At 34.2% G+C, this 23,550-nt stretch overlaps 4 protein-coding genes and 2 long non-coding RNA genes across 9 annotated transcripts; 1 reads left to right on the forward strand and 5 right to left on the reverse strand.

Moving 5' to 3' along the window:
• Positions 1-723: 723 nt before the first annotated feature.
• LOC108853058 (putative axial regulator YABBY 2) lies at positions 724-6,253 on the reverse strand. Of its 2 annotated transcripts, none has more exons than XM_018626525.2 (6): positions 5,994-6,253; positions 2,173-2,304; positions 1,968-2,100; positions 1,820-1,868; positions 1,655-1,730; positions 724-1,143 (listed from the first exon to the last, which is right to left on the reverse strand). In XM_018626525.2, exons 1-6 carry the CDS (start codon positions 6,060-6,062, stop codon positions 1,036-1,038), a joined length of 567 nt encoding a protein of 188 aa, XP_018482027.1. In that variant the 5' UTR covers positions 6,063-6,253; the 3' UTR covers positions 724-1,035. The 2 variants fall into 2 exon arrangements, with proteins under 2 accessions (XP_018482027.1, XP_018482032.1); XM_018626530.2 differs by having other exon boundaries at positions 1,968-2,097; positions 5,994-6,252.
• Positions 6,254-12,634: 6,381 nt separating this feature from the next.
• Positions 12,635-15,496, reverse strand: LOC108855555 (aluminum-activated malate transporter 2-like). The gene is made up of 6 exons (XM_018629406.2): positions 15,227-15,496; positions 14,972-15,112; positions 14,185-14,457; positions 13,849-13,970; positions 13,614-13,757; positions 12,635-13,375 (listed from the first exon to the last, which is right to left on the reverse strand). Exons 1-6 carry the CDS (start codon positions 15,426-15,428, stop codon positions 12,731-12,733), a joined length of 1,527 nt encoding a protein of 508 aa, XP_018484908.1. The 5' UTR covers positions 15,429-15,496; the 3' UTR covers positions 12,635-12,730.
• Positions 15,497-16,952: 1,456 nt separating this feature from the next.
• On the reverse strand, positions 16,953-17,651 carry LOC108858353 (uncharacterized). The gene is made up of 2 exons (XR_001950408.2): positions 17,399-17,651; positions 16,953-17,188 (listed from the first exon to the last, which is right to left on the reverse strand). It is a non-coding gene; the product is annotated as an uncharacterized LOC108858353 (long non-coding RNA).
• Positions 17,652-18,278: 627 nt separating this feature from the next.
• Positions 18,279-19,399, reverse strand: LOC130509317 (uncharacterized). 2 transcript variants are annotated; one of them, XR_008943409.1, is made up of 4 exons: positions 19,277-19,399; positions 19,111-19,193; positions 18,640-18,897; positions 18,279-18,549 (listed from the first exon to the last, which is right to left on the reverse strand). It is a non-coding gene; the product is annotated as an uncharacterized LOC130509317 (long non-coding RNA). The 2 variants fall into 2 exon arrangements; XR_008943410.1 differs by lacking the exon at positions 18,279-18,549 and having other exon boundaries at positions 18,633-18,897.
• LOC108811327 (RINT1-like protein MAG2L) lies at positions 19,292-22,075 on the forward strand. Its single transcript, XM_018583376.2, has 4 exons — positions 19,292-19,651; positions 19,719-19,814; positions 19,900-19,982; positions 20,083-22,075. The coding sequence occupies exons 1-4, from the start codon at positions 19,354-19,356 to the stop codon at positions 22,006-22,008; spliced, it is 2,403 nt and encodes an 800-aa protein (XP_018438878.1). The 5' UTR covers positions 19,292-19,353; the 3' UTR covers positions 22,009-22,075.
• Positions 22,021-23,158, reverse strand: LOC108811336 (uncharacterized). 2 transcript variants are annotated; one of them, XM_018583383.2, is made up of 4 exons: positions 22,967-23,157; positions 22,778-22,892; positions 22,633-22,694; positions 22,021-22,295 (listed from the first exon to the last, which is right to left on the reverse strand). In XM_018583383.2, the coding sequence occupies exons 1-4, from the start codon at positions 23,084-23,086 to the stop codon at positions 22,182-22,184; spliced, it is 411 nt and encodes a 136-aa protein (XP_018438885.1). In that variant the 5' UTR covers positions 23,087-23,157; the 3' UTR covers positions 22,021-22,181. The 2 variants fall into 2 exon arrangements, with proteins under 2 accessions (XP_018438885.1, XP_056861123.1); XM_057005143.1 differs by lacking the exon at positions 22,021-22,295 and adding an exon at positions 22,322-22,483 and having other exon boundaries at positions 22,967-23,158.
• Positions 23,159-23,550: the final 392 nt, after the last annotated feature.

The raw sequence follows: 23,550 nt of genomic DNA on the forward strand, positions 1-23,550 counted from the left end.
TGCAAAAAAAAAATTAGATATTTCAGTGCCATTATCGAAATATTAAACCCTAAATCCTAAACTCTAAACCCTAAACCTTTGGGTAAATCATAAACCCTTGGGTAATCCTAAATTTTAAATCAAAAATACAAAACACTAAAACAATAAATCTTAAAAATATTAGACTTTTAATTTTAACCCCTAAACTCTTTTTAGGATTAAGGATTTGGTATTTTTAAGATTTAGTGTTTAATATTTTAGTTTCGAATTTAGAGTTTAGTGTTTGATGACGAAGTTAAAAAAAATAAACTTTTTTTGCATATATTACTATTTTTATTTATTTTTAACTTTTTTTGTATTTTAAAAACATAATATAACTTGATAATATTTTGTTTCCTTTTTTAAAAGATATCAATTGTGAAATGAGTGATTCCTATTGGTTGGGTGAACCTCTAGGTTCACTCTAGGGGTGAACCCAAGAATAAGTCTATCTTTATAATATACAGAAATAACTATGTAAAGTCCAACCACACTTCTATTTACATATGATTCTTGAAAAAAACTCCTTTTAATTATTTCAAAATTCTAAACATTAATAGAAATTGATATAAAATCACTCGTATTCCTGTAAGCTTGTGCGTTAGTAGTATCTACAACTGCTATTGAGTATAAACTTCGCATATATAAATTTGTGACCACGCAAAAAGTTACACCTTTTCAGAACGAGGAAAAAGAAAAATGATATTACGATCTTCTTAAAGGAGATTCTTCTTATATAATTAGGTTCAAATGTGAAAACCATATTCGGGCTTCATTTATTTAGGATAATATAAGCTAGAAACGAAGTTATAGATGGAAACCACACATGAAAAAGAAAGGAACATACATGTATATGTATATATATATATATATATATATATATATATATATATATATATAAGTAAGGTAATGCTAATGCGCGCATGATCTTCTTCTTCCTGGCCTTCTCTTCCATTATCATCAGCGTACACATACATATATATATAGTAGCCATTTATTAATATATATGTAAAAGCTTCAGTAATAGCCATTAGACTTTTGGCCTGCAACTGTCTGGTCTATTTGCTTGCCTTTTTTGTTGCTATCCAGCTTTAATCCAAAGTGAATGTGAGGGAAATGTGCCCACTACACACAAAAATGGCAAATTTAGTTTTTACAAAAGTATACTGTAATAAACATTCCACCACTTGTGCATAGTAGAATCCACTACAATACATATACTTATATTTCAAAAGTTTCATCCTAGCTCACAAAAATGAAAAGATCAAACCCTAGAATTTTCCCATCACTAATTAGTTTACGGCATCTCTAATACTTATCAGAAATAGATGATTTTATCTAATCATGTGTTTGCATATCTGTTTTTAAGATTGGTTATCTAATAAATATAAATTTTTTTCTTAAAATAGCGTTAAGAATTACAATTTTACTAAGCTTTTTATAAGAAAAGACTATATTATATAGATTTATAGTTACGGTTTGTCTTTTCCTACTTCAAAATGCTATTTTATTTGTATATTCTTCATAGCTGACATCGTCGGTGCTGTAAATTATAAAGAATTTTGTTTTGAGCTACCTCTCGTAGACTATTTAGTTCATATATTACGTGAAAGAATGATAAAAGAAGGGAGCTTACATTTTTCGCAGCTGTGCTAAACGCCTCGCGGTGGCTAATCTGTGGATTACCAGCCTTGATCCTTTGGATTTCCTCTCTAATTAGGAATAAATAGTTATTAAACTTCTCGTGAAGGAGCTGAGAAAATATCATTTATAGAAGAACTTAAAATTAGTTAACACTTACTTGATGAATCTGTTGTAGGCCGAAGGAACGCGTTGTCTTTTCTCAGGCGCTGCCATGAAAAATAGAAATTATGGACTTATTGCATATATATGTACGCAAACTTCAAATAACTTGTGTATCACATGTGAGAGGGTAAAGAGCGACTTACGGCGAATAGGAGGCATTCTAGGAGCCTCTCGTTCTACATGGTCTGACAATGTGGTCGAGAAATGATCGAAGCTCCTAGATGATGATCCGTGTTCTTTTCTTGTTACCGAAGAGGTTATGTGTTGCTTATGCTGCTTCGTGATTACAAAGACTATATCAGCCATAATTCTACCAAAATGTTGAAGTCATAATGATTATTATGGTACCTGAAGATCTTGATGAATGGGAGGAGGAGAGCTTTGATGAAGTGACACTCCAATGTTGAGAGAGATCAAATTGGTACAATGGCCACATCTCACCGTCACAAGTGTGAACAAGCTTGCGTATGGTACACTTACCTGATCAAACATATTAATTTGCAAAGTCTCTTAAATCATTTGCCTATGCGGACAAGTTATTGTCTTGTTTACCACTATTCTATAATTCGACTGGTTCGTTAGAACAATCTATACTGTGATATATAGGGTATAACATAATTATACCTTGCATGCAATAACCAACGATGGATTTTATTGGGATGGTACGTATGTTAACTATTCCATTCTATATATAACAGTACGTTTTTGGTTAATTATAGAACAGGGACTGATTTGACAAATGCATATCGAACTAATATTTTCCAGTATAAAAAAAAGCTTTTCTTTTGTTGACTTGCTAATAGATTAGTCAGAGAAAATTCTTAAGATCAACTGAAGGTTATGATCAATATTTAGGGTTTGCCAATGCCTTTAAATAATTAAAATGTATATATATTAGTACATTTTAATCTGAAACATTTGTGTGTGTTTATATAGAAGGAAATCAGATAGTATATTTTATATCTTTCATATGTCAAGATGGTCCATAGTTTTCTTAAATATAATCCAAACATTGAAACTTGTCATGCATCTGCATTCATTATATTAATAAATGAAAAAAAAACTGTGTAAGAGAGTCACTTAAGTTTCGTGACAAAAAAAAAGAGAGTCACTTAAGAATATGTATATATAAATGTATGAGGCATGTATTTTTGTGTATGGTGGGTTCTGATTATTATATGTCTGACACACAATCCTCAAGGCAATATGATAAAAGATAGTAAAGAGAGAAGAATGGTTGATGAAGGCTTGTAAGGAGAAGACAGTCATGTTAGAAAACGACCTGACCTTAACCACAGCCCATAAAGTCATTAGCACGTTATGTGAGGGTACCATCTTATATTATAATCTTCTTTATTTTTGTGTATGCATCCAATCCGAAGTGGTCAAGATCCGCCATGATTTAACAGTCTGTAGTTCTGTATAGATCAAGAAATTGTTGCTCGAACTGGGTAGAACAAATCTTTTGTCCTTTCCACTACAATACCACCCCTATTCTGTGCAAGACGACCTTCAACATTTTTAAAATTAAATGTGCCCGTTTTGTCCCTAACCAGAGTGATGCTACATCTCCACTATTTATTTATATGTAGTATATATAACGTTTAGAAACAATCAACTTCGAAGAGTTTCTAGTGATTGCTCCTTTTGAAAAATCTTCTAAAACCTCACACACTTTAGTAAATGACTTATATACGAGTTATGGCACTTGGGATACCACTACTACACTAGTATAAACTACGTTTTGACTAAGTGTTCTAGTCAGGTTTTCGTGATAGGTTACGGATCATAAATCACTGATTTATATGTTACATATATACAGATATATGTAAACACACATCAAAATCAAACATTCAAATGTATGGATATTATTAAATAGTTACATCTATTCTATTAATTCTCCAGCATGACCTATTGATAAGGTTGTGTCTAACTAATTTTTTTCAACAATACATACACAAAAATAAATTTTATATTTTCTAACTGCATCTAAATATATTTTTTTGTAACCACCATTTACGAAAACCATAAAAATCGGGATCTACTTTAATTTTCTAACTGCATCTAATTATTTTTTCTTTTTATATTAGTGTCCACCCACTCAATTTAATCAGTTACAAAAGACGAGCAGTTATATATTGAGAATTTGAGATGCAATTGTTTTTTTTGACATCGTGAGATGTAATTAACGTGGTGACATGTATCAGTTATGTTTTTTATAAAACATCTACTTAAGTTTAGTAAGAAAACATGGCAATTATAACTGATATAATATAAAAACTACTAAAATATATAGTATGTGGCAAATTTTATGAATAAAATTTAAAAATAGTTTTTTTTTTCAAATACATATGACATGAGTGCATAGTTATGAAACTTGACTTATTATTGTAGTTACAAACTAAAAACATATTTTGTAAGTATTTACACACTAAAAACATATTTTGTAACCATATATATTTTGAAATTTTCCAAATTAAAAACTCAAGATATTTTAAAATTGTGATACTTTGAGTTTTGAAAAATATTCATATAAATTTATTTATTTTAACGGGTTTAAAATAGGTCATTCAATTAAAAATATGTTTTAAATTTTATTAAATGTTATTCTATATTAATCCACTTAGACACACATATTTAACAGAATATAATAAAACTTTATTTCAAAGTAATTTTTAAAAAAATTATTCGTTTTTCCGTGCATACTGGTTTGAAATTAGTTTTCAGATATAACACTTTAAGAACTGTTCGAGTATAAATACTAGATCTAATGGAGTATGAGATTTTGGTTTTTGGATTGATTCAGAATCAGGTACGAATATTCTTGACTAATTATATTAGATAACTACTCATAAAATATAATATGTTGCAAACTTTAGAAATAAAATTAAAAGTAATTTTTGAAATGCACATGGAACAAGTGGATAGTTATGCAATTTGACATATTTAATATAGTTACCAAAAATTATGCTAAACTAAATTAATATTAAAAAAAAATCTGATTAAAAATTGCAAATATAGAAATTTTTTTAAATAAAATTTATAACAAAAAATATACCCACACTCTGGGAGGGCGGGTCAAAATCTAGTAAAACCATTAAATAGTAAACAATGTCAAGCCAGCAGCCTATGAAGCTGGAAAAATAGTGACATTTAAATCAAAATTGAATATATATATATATATATATATATATATATATATATATATATATATATAATAAATTTAGCCTCACCTCACTGTAGGAAAAAGGAAAATTTGAGAACCAAATAATGTTTTTTTTAACATTATCAACTGGTGATGTGATGTAAACATTTTACATGGACCACGCTTTGTAGATCAATGATCTATGATTGCTATGATATATGTATACATGTGTCACATACTACAGTTATACATACAGAATTATGAAGTCAGACTACAAAGCTGGAAAACTTATATAGTGAAAGTTTTTGAGCCTGTATCACACGGATACAAGCAGCAACTCTCTACCGATTCTTATACAGGAAGTACTAATGGCGATTGGAACTTAGAGAATTATGAGTAGTATTTATGAAAATGAAGAATTTACTAAAACACCAAAGAAAAATATATCTCTAAAGCGACAAAGAAACTTCAGAAAATTGCGAGACCAGGGAAAGAAGATGCTTTTTGTTGTAGACTAGCTATAAACCTACACATAGAGCCCTAAAAATGTTCAGGAGCTCTTTCCTCTGAGTATACTTTGTTTGAGCACTATAATTTTTTTTTTGTTCAACAAGAAATTTCATTAATTAAAATATGGGCTCTGAGCACTATAATTTATGATTCAATTACCGAACTTATTTTACTTATTTTGGTATATATCTCATCACCCGTTAGAGAGAGATTCATCTCCAGAAAAGAAAAAGACATTTTTTAGGGTTTCGTTTATCTTATCAAATTACGAAACTTCCCTTATATATCCTCATCAACAGCCAGACGAGTAAGTTAGTTGATTCATAAGACATATGCAAATTTCATCATAAAATATTTATCACCAATTAAGTAATTGACAGAAAGATAATATCATAACTGTTGAATTAAGTTAGGAAAAATGAGATCTATCTCTTAGTTGTTATCGAACACACTTTTCTTCTGAGAAAGATTTCCATTTTTAACATAAGGAAGTTTGGAAATAGAGAGAGATTACCGCTAAAATAGTTCTGCAGAAGTTGCAGTGGACATAGCAAACACGTTCAGATGATGGATCAATAGACATTTGTAGTTAGTAGCTTCTCTTCAATGATATTTCTTTTCTTGTTTGGGTTACATGAAATTTTAGTTATGCAAGTGAGATCAAAGAAGGAACTATTTGATCTTGAGAATAACTTAAAGAGAAGGCTGGCAAAGGAGAGATGAAGAAGGATAAAGAGAGGAGAAAGATGGTGGAGGATGTGTACAAAAAATCTGAAAAGACTAATGGGGTTTATTTGGAGTGGAAGAGAGACAAGTGGGGACTACACTACAATGTTCTTCTTTTTTTTACTTGCAGATATTTTTTTCAGATAACTAAGAGAGTTGAATACTTAATGGTAAAGTGAATATTTGCCCTTGTAATTTTTTTTTCATATTTACATCTTTGATTCAGTTTTTCTTACAAAGGTATATATGACTCATCAAATATCGTTTAAAGGGTACATTTGATATTTTAACCAGCCAACCAATCATCTACTTAATGCATTTTAAATTTTATGTTGAAACTGTGGTGCGTATTTGCGACACTGATCGAATAATAGATTAAAAGCTAAAGCGCTGATCACTTCTGTAAAAGTATTCATTCATATAGCAGCCGGATTGTATTTCATACATGTTAATATCCGGAGTATTTGATAGTTGTAGTTTATGAAAGATATGGGAGGGAACGAAGTGTATATTTTCATTGATAAATGATTGATGTATCTGGCCATTTACCAAATGAAAATGTTCGTAAGTTTATGACATCACGAGAGTCAGTATATGAAATATAAATACGCAAGTCAACGAGATGCACATATTTGAATTGATCAACTTTTTGACGATTTATCTGTCATTTCACAAAAGAAAGGTGCCCTTAAAGTATATCTATTCTATTAAAAAACATCATTTCACAAAACAAAAATGTCCTTAAAGCATATCTCACTACAAGAAAAATGCGTTTTAATAGCAGACTAGGATAACGTTTTTTTCGCTTTCTGCTATGGTTGAAATATCCGTTAATTTTAGATAGCGTTTGTATTTTTGGAAACGCTATGTTATAGCAACATAATTGGAAACGCTATGGTAGCGTACATTTAATAGCAAACATAATTAAAACGCTATATTTACTTTTTTGAATCCCTAAACACTAAACAAGTTTTAAACCCTAAATTTTTAAACACAAACTTTAAAATCTAACATTCTCATATTATAATTTCAAATCTTAAACATAAACTTAAAATTAGTTCTTTTTATCTTAATACATAACTTTCAAAACACAAATCCTTAAATCTCCAACCAAATTCTATACCCTAAATCTTAACTTCTAACTTTAAAGTTATAAACATAAACACTAAGATATAATTTTAAAATTTTAGTTATATAAATTTAATCATAATTACAAGAATATAAGCATTAACTGAGATTTAGAAACTTGAAACATAATCATTTAAGTATAATTCATAAGTTTTAGATTGTGAAATTATAAATACATGTTTTTTTATTGTTCAAAGTAAAAATACATGTATAATAACCAAAAACAACAAGAGTTTCTCGTTAAAAAGGAAACAACGAAGAGGTATTCTTTTGTGTGTAAAGAAGAGTTCTCATTGGCCAAAATTTTAAGCACATGGATCACTTTTTCATCCGTTGGATGAGATTATATTTGAAGGCCCAGATCTGTTCCTCTTCTTTTTCAGATTTGTAGACCTTTGGTCTTCTCTTTCTAAAGATTATTATCAATCTCCCGTCAATCTCTCTTCTATTCTCTTTACCACAATCTCTGCTTTTATTCAATCACATTTTCTGGGTTTTAAAAGATTGATAAAGTTCATGTGTTGGTTTCTCATCAGTTTTATTTTCTAATTGTGTTTGTGTGTTTTGATTCTTCTGCAGAGAAAGGAAGCTGACGAAGTCAACCGCATCTTGCGACGGAGCCTCTCTTGTCTTCAACGATGCCGGATCTGAAGAAGCTGTGGTGTGGAGATGTCAGAGGAAGCTAGCGTTGGTTGTGGAGGTGGAATCATACAAGAAGAAGAAGAAGAAGGGAGGCGGAGAAGAAGAGAAGATGCGTGAGGGCTTGGTCGACACGCCGGATCTGAAGAACCTGTTGCGTGGAGATGGCAGAGGTGGTGGAGGTGGACCCGGAGCCGAGCAAGAAGAAGAAGAGAGAGAGATAGAGAAGGATAGAAGACAGAGACGTGAGGGTTTGGTTGACACAGTGAATGGAGGAGGAGGACAATGGTGAATGGAGGAGGACGGGATGGACACCGACGACTGTATAGACTGGAGGGAGACGGCTTAGGGAAAAGTAGTTTTAGTTTTAGGTTTACTTAGTAATTACGTTTAATCTTGGTTTAGATTTTTGGTTTATTTGGTTTAATAAGTTTTGGTTTAAGACTTTTAATTTGTAAATCATATTTTGTTTTTGTAAACCTGTTTAATTATAAATCATTTTATTTAATAAAAAAAATTAAATATATAAACGAATTTAAATTTTAATTATGTTTCTAATTTTTTTAATTTTTTTTAATTTTTTATGATAGAAACAATAACAAAAAATATATGTTATTAAAGAATATTTAATTGCAGAAATAAAAGCGCTATCGTAGCGGAAGCAAAGATAGCACAACAAAATACCGCTATTTAATGCTCTCGATATATTATGATGGGCGATGATACAACGCTTGGAAAAGCGCTATCGTATTGTTATATAGCGTTATTCGTCCGCTATAAAAACGCGTTTTTCTTGTAGTGTCTATTCTATTAAAATGAAAATATAGCGTACTGATAAATGTTATGTCCAACTATATATTTCATTTATTTTATAGACTATTCTATTAAATCAAACTAATATAAACACGAATATAGTTACAAAAAATCAAATATAAAAATTAAAATTTTCATAAAAATGAAGACAAAAATATACTCGCTATTTTAAAAGATGAATCAGAATCTAATAACATTGTAAAACTGGTTATAAGATTTTTCTTTCATTACTTATTTGCTACGCGATCCATTATGTCAATTTCTTCCACTATTAATTTAGGAAAATAATACAACATTATCAATTATGAATATATGTATATCATATAGTATACAATATGGAAACTAGTTTACAAGATAAATTATCTTTGTGCCTAAATTTCATTTAGAAAAATGTTTGTCAAACAAAACTTCTATCTAAATTTTATTATGTAACATAATATTGAAAAGGTTATGTAATTCTAATTTCCCTATAACGATGGTAAATAAAACCAATTTATTTTCTAACAAATTTGCGAGATGGGATACAAAATCTCGTGAGAATTCGTGAAATCACATTTCCCACGAATTAGATACTCATTGGTTAAGATGCTCTACAACTATCCGCACCACTATATATTTGCTTGACTTGATAAAATTTTGGAGAAAAGAAATCATGTTATTGAAAAATACACGAATTAGATACGTATTGGCGAACCCGCAGTTGGATCTCCACTGGCCATCCGAACTGCCTTAAATGATAAGAATGTTTGGCTACTGAAAACCTCGTAAAATTAATCGATTGACTTCGATCTCCGGATCCTCACAATTATAAAAAAAAATACATGAATATACCATGCATTAATATGATTGATATATTTAGAAAATTTGATGTTCAATTATTTCTTGGTTAGACTAATAATTATAACAAATTTGGTGGTTATTGAAATTAATTTTCTTTTTAATATATGTAATTTCTCGTGATGTTATTTTAATTTTATCCATTTTTGGAAACAAGAGTTTGCATTTTTAGCCAGATTGAAATTCGGATAGTGACAGAAAGAAGAAAAAACCCAAAATATTAACTTACATGTCTTGCTCATTGATAACAAATTGTCGAAAACAAAAATGATACATTATATACTGTACATGTTAAATAGAATGCAGGCCCGACTCACAGAGAAACTCAGGGCCTTGTGCTAGCCAAGGTATTTTAAAAACTTTTTTTGGTAGATCTATAAATTGAATAATTGGGCCTTGTTCGATTCTGTTAACAATATCACGACATCAAATACATTCCATGATGGTAATAAATGTCATCAAGGATTAGAATTTAGAACAGAGAAACTACAAAGGAAACTAATCCACCGTGAGAATTTTCAATAATACAGACTTCCCCATATGTAGCGCAAACATTGAACAACTGACAAGTAAAATCATCAAAATGAGAATGTAAAAGAGAGAGAAGAAAATACTTACAGGCCCATCTTTTTGTGTTAAATGGCCTTGAAAAATGCCTTCAAATCCGGTAAGAGGGGATTGCTTCTCGTTTACGTGGACTATTAGACACAATTCAACAAGAGAGATAGTGAGGTGCAGCTATTCTACCTAACTGATGAAAGGTAATTCATCTCTCTGTTCCCAATGGTAAACAGTAAAACATACATTAGTTATAATTTATTGGATGAAAACGTATACGAAAGTCAAAAAGAAATCTGAACGCGTTTTTATATTTGTTGGGCTCAAATGTTAAGTGTACCTTTCGACACTTTAATTGTACGGTTAAGATCACATCAGCAGAACTTTTAGCAAGTAATAGAAAACTTCTATTGACTCGAAACGCATTAACGTCGTTATCGCTAGACTTTTGTTTGTTTCTTCTTTAGTGGTTCGTTTAATCTGGAACGTCCTTAACATTTTTAAAAGGATTTAAATATGTGATTAGTATTCGATTGATATAATATTAATTGCGGAAAGCCTGAAGGCGATGGTGCACGGTGCATCTCAAGAGCTTTTTGATACGCAAGTGGAGCACTCATGATAAGTGAAGCTGTCTATTAAAGTGTTAACTCTGACTTTTATAACGTGACACACACCACTGGATTCCATCGACTCCCTAAAATATTGTATTTATTATTCTTTTGGCATCCTTTAAATATTTATTTTATTTTTAATTATATAAAATATTTATGTTGAATTTCGGGTGTGGTTTTAGTTTTACTAGTGCTTTGTGTGTACCTGAATGTTGATGGAGACTGATAGTAGTCTGTCTTTTCAGACCTAAGTGGTGGATTTTTTTTTTTGTAACAAAGTGGTGGATTTTTTTCAAGCTTTTTCTAACATAGGCCGTTGATCAGGTTTAGTTTTCTGAGTGTTGGGCCAGAGTTGCTTCTTTCTTGGGAAAGCCTCTTAAAGTGGCATTCCGCAATCCACTGGAAACTTAAAGTGGCATTCCTAGTGGAAGTTTGGAGAACAATATTTTGGGCATGAGAAACATGGCATAACATAAATGGGAAATACATGTGTTTTTGACTTCATTATACCCTAACTTATGTGAAAATTATACATGACAAAGTGGATATATGATTTCGTAATCTATATCATCTTTGGACCCATATATTTTTGAGGTTGGCTCATGTGATGTGAGAGAGCCCATTCTCCCTTATTCTTAGTTCATTTACCTCCTAAGAAACTTATATGTTGTCTGTTGATTCTAGCTAGACTCTAGCCTTAAGATAAGAAGAAACAACCATTATTTCTGCGACCGGTCAACAGTGTTTGATATATCAGCATCCCATAAGATGTCACAACATTGACCATCACATCATGAAATTTGATTGGCATGATTCAAGCAATGCTTAGTTCTCGGTACAGAAAAACCATTAAAATATGTTTGTTTTGTGATAAATATGTTTTCTAACCAGATTCAATATAATTTTTTTTTTTAAAACATGATGTTGAGACCTTTTTGAAGTTTTTATTTTGTTAGCAATATGCAATATGTACAATAACAATACTAACACAAAATTTTTTTAAAAAAAATTATGTATAAAAGTAATTGAAAGCATTTTTCAAATAATGGATGACGGATCTTCGTACAAAATATTTTTAAAAATTGAAGTTTAATAATGGAGACAAATACCTAATGCTGGTTAACTTACCCTCCACTTTAACTTGCCCGCCATTTTCTTCGAGATGTTTGAAAAAGCAGTTGAAAAAAAGGGAGCACGAGCCCGTGAGTTTACGAGAACATGCCTCCTTTAAACATTTTCGTAGGGTTTAATAATGACATATCGCAATAACACTTATCAATCAAATTTCTCCTAGACAAAAATATCTCTTTGTTTTATTAGAACTTTCGAAGACATAAGGCATCAAGCAACATTCATAATCTATATAAGAATGATTCTACCTTTTTCTCTACGGATATTCGTATCTGTTCTCTAAGTGCAACATATGTATAACACTTTTCTAATTACTTGACTGCACACTTTTTATTTTTCAACTTAAATAAATTATGATTTTTTTTTGTTCAAACAATAAATTATGAATTAATCTGCAATCAGTGTCCCTAATTTTATTATTTTGTTAAATATCATAGTTTTTAATGAAGAGTTTGATCCGTCGAGCGACATAACAATAACTCTGTCAATGAAAAAACATGAATTCGTAACTTCGTAATTTTGGAAAATTTAATGACCGATATACACATACTTATAATACTAGTTTCTGACAAACATAGATTTTTTTGTACTATTTTGGATTCAATATATATATTTAGTATCGAGAAGTATCAAGATATGGCGTGACACATTTTAGTTTTATTGAAACTTAGTTGAAACGAAAAAACGATAAACAGAGAAAAATACATGGTAGAGTTAGACTAAAATGAAATCATGGTCAATAGAACTTTATTTAATATTCACCATTAGTCCCATCCCCGCCACCCCTAAATCGTATAACAAATAGTTAGTTACTGCTAATTCTCTTATTACTACTACTATCTAAAACATTACTAGCATTAGTCGGACCACATGAGTCACAACTCGTATGTACATGTATTTCACCATCTTCATGTTTTTCATGGACTGAATCATCATCATCAATTTTTATAGCGACATGGTGACAAGAGTCCACTGAACTCTTTCCACGCCACTGGTCAACAGTGTTTGATACATCATCATCACATAAGATTGTGACTACATGATCGTCACTATCGTGGGACTTGATTGGCACTGCAGCACGACCAACGCTTACAGAATCCGACTTCTTCAGTGATGCGGTCGGCTTCATCTTATTCTTAAACCTTGCAGCGGATGCGAGCTCATGTACTGATTCTGAGATCTTTTCAGTTAAATTAACAATATCGACGAGAAGAGAGACTGTAGTCGTCAGTGAGATCAATTGTAGTGGCTCAACATTGTTCAAGATGCCTGATTTGAGTAAAGTAGAAAGAGCTTTGCAGGCCGATTGTGAGTTTAGGACATGTATATCAGAAGATGATAATTTTGTCATTTTCTTTAGTGAAATGGACATTTCTTTCATTGATTTGGCTGACTCCGAGCTCATTCTTCTTAACGGTTCTTCTAGCTTCTTTTTTATGTCCATTGGTATCTAACAAAAAGATAAATAAAGGGCAAACAGAACATATTATTATGCATAACATTCTTATTAAAACCATCTACTATATTAAAACATAGACTAAAAATTTCCATTATGTTTTATTTATATTAAATATTTTTACGAGTGTTAAAAAATATTGGTCTAGACAACGTTTAAGTCCCCGAATAGGTGGTAAATAGGTTATAAGCGAAACTATTTAGAAAACAAATTATTTATAAATGCTAACTACCTGAAAATCAGAGTTGAGATATGAGTTCAAGGCATCAATCCGGTAAGCACACTGCCTGAGTAATGCAGCCACGGCAAGATATTGTTGCCATGGATGTCTAAATCTGAATTGGCCGTGACGAGGTTCCCATTTTGCGAAATTAGCCTAAGCACAATTTAACAATACATCATCAATACAAAATCCATTTCAAGTTATTGCAAAAGGGTCTAGTTATAAAAGAGAGTACACTACCCACCAAAGCTTCTTCATTGCTTTTTGAGTTGAGAACACTTTTATATCTTTCAAGATTCTTTCTCCTCTTCTCCACCTCATTGATGTCACCATCATCTGTCGCTTCAAAATATTCGTCTCCAAATTCTGCTAATTTAAAGCTTTTTAATTCATCATCATATCTATGTTGTTAAAAATACCACAATCTTTAATTTTTTTCAAATGTAATACACACACTTCAAATATATCCTACAAGTTTAGGAACTTAATAAATCAGTTATAGGAACATATTTTTGGAGGATATTTTTGCATTTTTATATACATAAATGAATTGCAATTAGGGAAGAAAGAAAAGAAAAACCTTGAAGGAAGTGGGAGAGTGTGTCAAGATTGGAGGCAAGAAGAGAATGAAGGTCTTGTCCAGCCCAGACAGGACAGACAAAGATAGAGATTAGGACGCAACTGACTCCTCCCATTATCACTGTCGATAGTCTCTTATGGGCCAAGTCCAATATCTCGTCTTCTCTAAACCCCGACACTGATATCAGTGAGAACGTCAATATGAATATCAGTATCCCATAATCGTATCTGGCCTTCACCCGCGGGAAGAACCTCACGAACGTCGACAACGCAGCTGCACATATACAATACACCATGCATTAGCCCTCGCTCTTCGTTCTATATCTTTAAATTTATCATGTATGCAAATGAGTTTTATCATGTAGCTTGACTAGAAATTACAAAAAAAAAAAGTAGCTTGACTAGTGTAACAGGGACCGTCCAGAGCTAGAATAGCCCAAAGCAACAATTTTTTTCATCGTTATATTTTATAAGATGTATGTTTATGCGTGTTTTAATATTATTAAAAATATATTAATTTCGATAATAATTGTATGATTTTCTATATTTGTTCAATAATTTTAGATCATGGTATTTTGTTCGTACAATTATTTTGAAGTTTGTAGTTTATCATTATTAACTAATAAAATGATTAAAAACATGAAACACATATTAAAAAAAAAGTTAACAAGATTTTCTTTCTGAAACATAGAAAATATATGTTATGGTGAGATTATGGACCGAAGGCCCAAAACTTCTCGGTACCAAACTAAAATGGTACGATTGTTATAAGTTATAACGAGAGTTACCTTGCACAAACACGAAGATGGCGAGAAGAATAGGTTCTATTGTTGGACCGGACAAACTTGCTAGGTGATGGGCACCAATTCCTAGTCCTCCGGCTACTAATGTTGCCACTGCCCTATTTATTCCTTTCCCAAGTGTGGCACCTGTGTACACACCAAACCAAAGTTAAAGATACAACTATAGCAACAATACCAAAACAACTAGACCATTTTCATTTCAGACAAAAGAGGCTGATTCTGATCACATGTGGAACTGACCTACAGAGAATTCAAAGACAACAACTACGGTCATGACCGCCCACATTGCATTGACACCAAAGTTATCATAGAGAGGTTGGTAATAGTAGAAGGAAGAGACAAAAGCAAGAGCAAGTCCCACTTTGAAAGCATGAACTACTCTTCTTGGGTCTTCTTTTCCTACTCTCCTCCCTTCTCTCACTATTTCTCTCACTTTCTCCATCACTACACCTTTGAATGATAACTCACCTCTCAAGTGTTTTGATTCTCTTTACTAGTTCCGAAGGAGAGGAAGAAGTTGAAGACATGCTGTTTTGTCTCGATGGGTCGATGTTATTTATAAACAGCAACAGAGACACCTATCTAGGATAGGGACTCGTGAAATATTTTTTTTATATATTTAAAAATATAACTTTGGTGCGTTGTACTTCGAATTTTGGGGGTTAAAAGCTCTGAAAACTGAAAATATTATTTTAGTTAGAGACGAGATTATTGTTAATTAGAGGCAGAGTACTTCCGTAACCAAATTCTACTTTGTTGCTATTTAAAAGCAGAGCCATTAGTAGCTAGCAATGCTTTACTTCTCATTGTTAATTTGTTTCCAGAATTGCCAATAAAATGTCACGCCCACAGAAATTCTTTATATAAAAAATTATTAGTGGTTTCCAACATTTGATATCCTATTTCACAGTTGATATATGTCCATTAAGATCAATATTAAATAAATATGTAATTTAGACCTTCATTTTTTCTTCCCTTAACAGTAAAAAAAATTTCTGTTTAGAGCTTGAAAAAAATAATTACCCAAAAATCTTCACGTAACATATAATATTTTCAATCGAATTGATTAAAAGTAGTTAGAAGTAAAACTTAGACTAAATTTAACTTTCACGTTTAAATTAGTTAAGATCACATAAACTAAAGCTGTAAACGTCCCCATTTATACAAATTTCCCGAAGGCAGTGTGAAACTGATTAATTACAAATGTGTAATCAAATCAAACATAATCTTATTTCCAGTATTGACATTTGTGGAGAGACAAAATATAATAATAAAAACATTCGATAAGGTTATGCTATTGACATGACTAATCATGATTCATGAAAGACTCCAAAATAAAAAAGTTTGTCAATTTGTCATGTATCCAATCGTTTTCTATCTTTCTATTAGGGTATTTGCTCAATCACAAATGGTATACAACAATTTTAGACCTACCTTATCTCATTTGACTACTTGTCTAACTTTTTCATTTATGTATAATGACCATATCCACCAGTATTTTTTTCTTAACTAAAAGCGACGTACAGATTATGAGATTAGTGTATCAACATCGTTGCAAATAATATTAAACTGAAAAGGGAAAGAGAACATGGTTAGAACGCGGAAGTAGATAGCGGATGGTGCAAGTTACACTCACCCCTTGCCCGTGCCAAGTTGGCACCAACGTACGGAACTCATTACCCCAAGTACAAATCACTTTCTTGTATTATTTCTATTTCTATTCGTTTTGCCCCAGATTATTTCTATTTTTATTCGCAGCTGAATGCTATGGAAAATGATTATCTGTTGTATATAACTTCATGAGCGTCTTACTAAATTTAGAAATTGAATTCGTCTATCATAGGATGGTTAAACAAGAGATGGATATTTTTTTTTGTCTATAACCTTATGAAATCCCGAGCAAGTTAATCATTAAGTGAAAGCGCTCATGAACTTTATATTATCAACACAAACGTTACAAAAAGTATGAGCTGATAACAAAAATAAAAGTAAGACAAAAAGCCCCAATGTCTATATGATACAGAATAATAGAAAAGGCAACAGAACTTCATTACACGGTCAGGCTGCATAAGCAATAAACACTTCTCTATATGGTAAGTTATTAGGAGCAAAGGAAGATTGCTCACCCCACAAGTAACTAATCCAGGGCCTCTAGCGTTGGGTCTTAAACCTTCAACACTGTCGTTTTCGGTCGGATCCGACCTAACAAGTTCCAAATCAACAAACTAGTAAGACTTGGACCAAAAAACATAACAACATAAAAAAAAAAGACATGGACTGTCCATAGTAAATCCGTGAGCACAATGGAGACAGCGTCCATTGTATTTGGACGTTGTATATTCTCTATCTGCTCCTCCATATGGTTTATAGAACGACCAATGCCCTCATGCATACATATACGCTTAGTAATACCTTTAATGCAAGCAGAAGGGAGATTGTTTCTAGACTGTGCTGGCCCCTATCAACATAGTCCCCTAGAATGAGCAATGTCTCATCAAATGAGCAATGTCTCTCCAGCTGTGGATGGTGAACCGTATTCATCAAAAAGGCGCATAACATCCCCAAACTGTCCATGGAGATCACCAAATATTTTGATAGGAGCTCTAAGCTGCAAAACAGTTGGTTCACTTGAGAAGATACGTTCTGCACTATCGCAAAGATCAGCTATTTCGTTGCAATCTAGGAAGCTTCAGAAGATGAGCTATCACCTATCGATTCATTTTGCAGTTCACATTTTGGATCACAAGATTTTATTGCAATACTTCATGTAGAGAAACAAAATCTTTACCTTCTTAGGAACACTATTGATAGACATTTGCCGATCTAATAGTTTCCTAGGTGCAGTTCCACTTTCTGGTGTCCCGTAACTGACACGTCGTCCCTCATATTTTCAAATTGATCAAAGATAATTGTCTAACCATTCCACCTAAGGCGCCACCAGTTTCTACAGCAACAACCACCTAATAACAAAGTGCCAGAACCATTATAATAAACCAAGACTTTATATGTTGTTCAAAACATAAAAGTATAATGTTACTCACGGCTCTATGTAGGTGTGCTCACAAGGTGTAGCCTCTGCACCACAGTCCCTATCTGGGTGCTCGACTCGCCATTGACTTGTAGCTGACCAGAACACGAAAAAGAAAGTCGTTACCGCGGAAATACTCTGCCCATTTCTCCCTACGGATATGTAAGGAAGCAAACCAGTTTATTAGAAGAACAAAAAAAAAAGTTGGACTAGTTAAAGTAGCAAGGGCACAGGAGGAGGCTTACCTGACACTGTTAACTAGAAGCATAAACTTTTTTATGCTCATCGATTTCTCGAGCATATGCCTGTGTGTCAGGACGAATCTATAAATAAGAGATATGGATCAGGAATACGGTGTCACAGTGGAGTTTAAAGGTTGGATGCATTACCTCAAGATCAGGGCAACGGTAGAACAGTGTAATTAATTTAAAAACCAAGAAATATGAGTGAGCGTATTAATAATACACCTTTGACAAAGACTTACCAAATCACTACGTTCAAGCACACGCCAAAGCTGTCTCCAGATGTCAAGGTTCTTTTCAAATGGAGTCAACACAAAGTGAGCATGTATAATCAAGTAGCTAACGAATTCTCTGGACTAACCAGAGGTAGAAAAAATGTTAACCTCACAAGCATCCAAGTTTGTTTTTTTTCCATTAACATCAAGTTATCCCACTGACATTTCAGGTGCCTTCGAGGCACTTAGAGACTACTGGCATGTAAAGCCTCTTCTATCTTCTGTTGCTCTCTCCATTTAACAGATAGATAATTCCGGAACTAGAAATCCTACTTGCGGATTTGAAGAAACAGGATACACAGACCTAGAAGATGACCACTGCAGAACAAGGATCACCTCGAAATACTGAGCTCGATATGCTAATTTCTGTGTGAACTTGAGCAAGATAGATTCAAGGAGAGTTTGTGATTGAAGAATGTAATTATTATTGATAAACTAGACATATGCCTTGAGGCTTACATATATAGCAAAACCAACTACTAGATAAAGCCAAATCAAATAGAAATCCTAATATGAATGTAACTCATAGAACCAAATAGATAATGATAACACCAAAACCGTTATGGAGTCGTTACGGACCACGCTGACGTGTCCTGTCACACCACGCTGATAAAAAAAGACGATTGATTCGATGCCGCTTTTGCTAACGTCAGCCGCCGACGCTGCACGGTGAAGCTGAATCAAGTTTCGGTTTTTTTAACTCCTTTTTATATTTTACAGGAGAGGGTAAAACAGTAATTCTCACCTACAAAACTGTTAAGTTACCAAACAGTTTCGGTTTCCGACAAGAAACCTCGCCGGCAGCAAACTGCTTGTTTTCCCATGGAACATCCTCGTCCTCCACTGTCGTTCGTCTTGCCAAAACCGGCCGAACTTTCCGGTTTAGCGTCGAGCTTTCTCGACGGTAACTTCGAGGACCTGCGAGATCTCCTCTCACGCGCTTCGAATCTAACCTCTCATCTAAAACACGACACTACTCATCTAAACGACCGCCTTCTCCACCTCCGTACGGATCTGACCAAACACGCCGTCTCCTGGATCTCCACCTCTCTCTCCGCTAAAAACTCACTCGACGATCTCAGATTGAGCCTCGAAAGTCTCAGCCTTGTTACATCTCTCCGTCAGTTAACTCAAAACCCCCCTCGTAAAGCTTATTACTTTCTAATCGTCTCAATTTCATTTTATAGCTCGGAGTAAGGATGCTGTCAGGAAGCAAAGGGAACAGGAGTTACAGCAACTCGTTGAGGAGCTGTGTCGAATTCAGAACAGGCGCAGATATCTCGGTGAGTTTAATGCTTTATTGCTTCTTAGTGTAACTAACATCAAGATCTCTAAAGCTTAATAGAAAAAGTTATTTACTTATTACAGTGACTGCCTTAAAGCTGGAGAGTTTAGTTGGAGATCTTGAAGATTCAGTGTTTCATCCTATGACAAGAAGAAGTATGCTTCAAGTAAAGCTTTTTTTTTTTAATTCCACTATACTATAAAGAGTTCTTACTGGTGAGTAGTATATGAAGAAAAGATTAATACTTTTTATTTATCTAAATACAGGATCGTGTGTACAAGCAAGAAAGGTTTAACCACGCGATTAAGACCATGAATGAGATTGAACAAGTGCTTGGTGATGTTACAACACAGTGGCGCCGCCTTGTAGGTACTGTTGACAGCAGAGTAGATAAAAGCTTGTCCATTCTACGGCCACAGATCATCGCAGAGCACCGAGCCTTTCTCTCATCTCTTGGCTGGCCACCAAAGCTGGCGTTGTTATCCAAAGATGAGGGTGGAGGAGACGCTGCTGCTAGTTGTAGTAGTATCCCTAATCCTCTAGTACTGATGCAAGGAGACCAAAAGGAATATTATTCCCAAAGCTTCCTTCTCCTCTGTGGTTTACAGCAGCTTAACACCCTCAAGGAGAAACGGAAGAAGCTTCATAAAGAAAGTAGTAGTGGTGTTGGACTTTGGGCAATCGATGAGCTTGTAATACCCGTTGCGTCTCGGATGGAGTATCACTTCACGAAATGGGCTGAAGAGCCTGAGTTTATCTTTGCGCTTGTCTACAAAGTCACAAGCGACTTTGCTGATGGGGTGGACGATCTCTTGCAGCCTTTGATCGACAGAGCTATGTTAGTTAGCTGTAGTGCTAAAGAGGCTTGGGTTTCAGCTATGGTCCAGATGCTGTCCTGTTTCTTAGAGAAGAAAGTGTTTCCTGGGCTTATAGAGATGCTCAAGGAGGAGAAGAAGAAGCGCATGAAACCTGAAGGTGTTTCCTCGTGGTTCCACCTTGTAGATCAGATGGTTACTTTTGATAAACGGATGCAGTCATTTGTGAACTCAGACACTTGTCTTTCTTACGAAGGCTCCTCCTCGGTAGCGGCGTTTTCGCAAGGTATGTCGGTAATGGGGGTGTTTTGTAAGAGACCTGAGTGGCTCAAGACCTGGGGCAAGATTGAGGTGAAGGATGCTTATAGAAAACTTAAAGAGGATATCAAGAAGGAGAAAGCTTGGCTGGTTGTTAATAGTGAGGGAACTAGACTTGGTAATGAATCAAACTCGTATGTTCTGTCTACAAGAGAAGATTATAAAGCTCCGTTTGTAGCAGAGAGTTTTATTACTAGGACTTGGACGTTGATAGACCATGGTCTATCTCTACCAACCATTCTCCCGAGGATCCAATTTGTAAGAGCTACTGCCACCAAGTTTCTCTGGTATATATTCAAAACTCTGTTACTGGAGTTCAAGAAGACTGATCTCTCTGACTATAGCTCGTTTGAAGATTCGCTGATACAAGCCTGTGGACCTATTAATACTGCTAGGTATCTCGAATCGAAACTACGAGAGTGGAGTGATGATTTGGTGTTTGTGGAGATGTGGGATGCTGAGACCAATGTCAAAGTTGGTAGAGATAATGGAGGTTCCTGTCATGGTTGCTTTTTTGGGGAAGAACTGAAAAGTCTTGTTGACTTGGAAACAAACTGGCTTATGGAGATTATAACTGTTTGTCTCAACCAATTCGACAATCTTTGCGGCGACCACTTCCACAGCAATGCAGATACATGGGAGGAGGAGGTCATTACAGTGTCCCGAGGTGTTGCAGAAGCTTTGGACAGTTTAAGACGAGAACTCTCTGTTCTCCAGTTAAACATGAACCGAAAAGACTTCTTGGACTTGTGGAGGAATCTTGCTGAAGGGCTTGACCATTATGTTTCTTGTAAATTTTTCGTAGGAGAAGCTGTTTTACTGAGGAGGAGGTTTGAGGTTGACGCAGAGGCACTTATGATGGTGTTTCAGCCTTACTGTGTTCGCCCTGGTGCATTCTTCCCTCGAGTGAGAGAGATTCTTAGGCTGTTGAGTATGAATGAGGAAGACAAGGCACGACTTAGAGGAGCTATAAGTCGTAATGGAAGTAACTGTTTAAGTTCGTTTGGTATTTCTAACTTGTCTCCTCAACTTGTAGAACAGTTTTGTAGGTGTTACTAGTCATGAGTGGCGTTTTGTAAAACAGCAAAAGCTATATATATATGACAATGATTTTCCCAACAAAGAATAGTCTGGTCTGTTGAAACTTAAAAACAAAACAAAGAGACGAGACTATATACTGGTCGTTTTCTGAAGGAAAATCTAGAGAGTAAAAAAGTAATAGCTAAAAGAATCTAAGAGAACTCTTGAATCAAGGGCTCGTAGAAGAGTCTGTATGCGTCCATGACTTCTAGATACCACATGGCTTCACGATCCGGGCTTCCCGACAGGTCTACCATCTTATGAACCTAAAGCAAACAACACTGACAGGTCTTTATACAGAACAAACATAAGCATTGCATGTTTGCATATGAATCAATGGCAACTAATGATACTCTCGGTCTTTAGCATTACAAGAGGAGGTGAATCTTAATCACTAGTGATTACATGGCGTCTTCATGCCACGCCTAGTAGCGTTCATTGAGCATTTTAGATCCTATGAACACAAGGTCATGCTGACACAATCTTAGGAGACTCTACTTGAGCAAGAGGGTTCGCAACACTCATCCAATTCATATCAAAGACCTAAAATTTGCATATCACCACCATGATGGAAAAAAAGAAAGAAAGAGGGAGAGAAGTAACCTTAAGCAGAGGTATCTCTCCCGTGCGGATATGGTATACACCAACAACCATCAGATACATCCCTGTGCACATAGGTTAGGTTACGAACAGTAGCAGCCAACTAAATACAAGAGCAAAAATCAAAATTGAAAATAGTATCGAAAACCTGATTTCCATTGACGGAGGGCAAAGTCGCTGGAGAGGCCGAGCTCGACGAGACCTGTTCCGTCATCTAGGACCATACGTCCACCGGAGATAATCGTATCGGAGACCAAAATGCCCTACGACATAAGACTTGGTGAATGTGTCGAAACAGTTTAGTTTACGAATGAGAGAGGATGGAATAGATCGGAACCTGTAACCAAGCGCGCTGGAAAAGCACACCGCCTAGGGCGGTGGCGTTCTGAGAAGGCGTCGGTTTAGCGTCCCGGAGCTGAGAGAGAAGCATCTTCACCGCCGCTAAGCTGTAGTCCATTTCCTCCCCGCGAGCACTCTTCTCGGTTCACAGAGTTTTCTACACTGATGACTAATCTTTTCAATTAGAGTTCAGAAAAAGAATCAAACTGTTATGGGCTTTATAGGTAGGTACTAAGAAAGCAGGCCCATAGAGGATGATTTTTTTTGTATTCAAAAAGACACTTGATCTACCTTGTCCAACAACTAGACCCACAATATCAAAGAAAATAGTGAGGTGTCACAAAGCTATTAAATGAGATAACACATCGTTTGAAATCTTTTCCTACGTCCACAAACTCAAATCTATTTCTTGTTTTTGTGTCTGTTGAATTCACAAAGAAGATCGGTTTGGGAGAAAGAAGCAAAGAAGAGAAATGGCAGCAACATTTGCAAAACACCATCGGCGGTGATAGGTCTTGGAGGATCACCTGTTTCTCCCATCAACACCAAGAATAGCCCTCTCTTCATGTACTCTTTTCCTTT

This window comes from Raphanus sativus, chromosome 1, assembly GCF_000801105.2.
Source record: "Raphanus sativus cultivar WK10039 chromosome 1, ASM80110v3, whole genome shotgun sequence".
Taxonomy (NCBI): domain Eukaryota; kingdom Viridiplantae; phylum Streptophyta; class Magnoliopsida; order Brassicales; family Brassicaceae; genus Raphanus; species Raphanus sativus.

Coding starts and splice junctions, on each gene's coding strand:
- LOC108811327 (XM_018583376.2), top strand. CDS start 19,354: ATGGAACATCCTCGTCCTCCACTGTCGTTCGTCTTGCCAAAACCGGCC. Junction 19,652..19,718: donor CAGCCTTGTTACATCTCTCC/GTCAGTTAACTC, acceptor TTCATTTTATAG/CTCGGAGTAAGGATGCTGTC. Junction 19,815..19,899: donor GAACAGGCGCAGATATCTCG/GTGAGTTTAATG, acceptor TACTTATTACAG/TGACTGCCTTAAAGCTGGAG.
- LOC108853058 (XM_018626525.2), bottom strand. CDS start 6,062: ATGTCTATTGATCCATCATCTGAACGTGTTTGCTATGTCCACTGCAAC. Junction 1,869..1,967: donor TAGAATGCCTCCTATTCGCC/GTAAGTCGCTCT, acceptor TTTTCATGGCAG/CGCCTGAGAAAAGACAACGC. Junction 1,731..1,819: donor GCCTACAACAGATTCATCAA/GTAAGTGTTAAC, acceptor ATTCCTAATTAG/AGAGGAAATCCAAAGGATCA.
- LOC108811336 (XM_018583383.2), bottom strand. CDS start 23,086: ATGGACTACAGCTTAGCGGCGGTGAAGATGCTTCTCTCTCAGCTCCGG. Junction 22,893..22,966: donor TCCAGCGCGCTTGGTTACAG/GTTCCGATCTAT, acceptor CTTATGTCGTAG/GGCATTTTGGTCTCCGATAC. Junction 22,695..22,777: donor CCTCCGTCAATGGAAATCAG/GTTTTCGATACT, acceptor CTATGTGCACAG/GGATGTATCTGATGGTTGTT.
- LOC108855555 (XM_018629406.2), bottom strand. CDS start 15,428: ATGGAGAAAGTGAGAGAAATAGTGAGAGAAGGGAGGAGAGTAGGAAAA. Junction 15,113..15,226: donor TGTCTTTGAATTCTCTGTAG/GTCAGTTCCACA, acceptor GTGTGTACACAG/GTGCCACACTTGGGAAAGGA. Junction 13,758..13,848: donor AAAGCAATGAAGAAGCTTTG/GTGGGTAGTGTA, acceptor AATTGTGCTTAG/GCTAATTTCGCAAAATGGGA.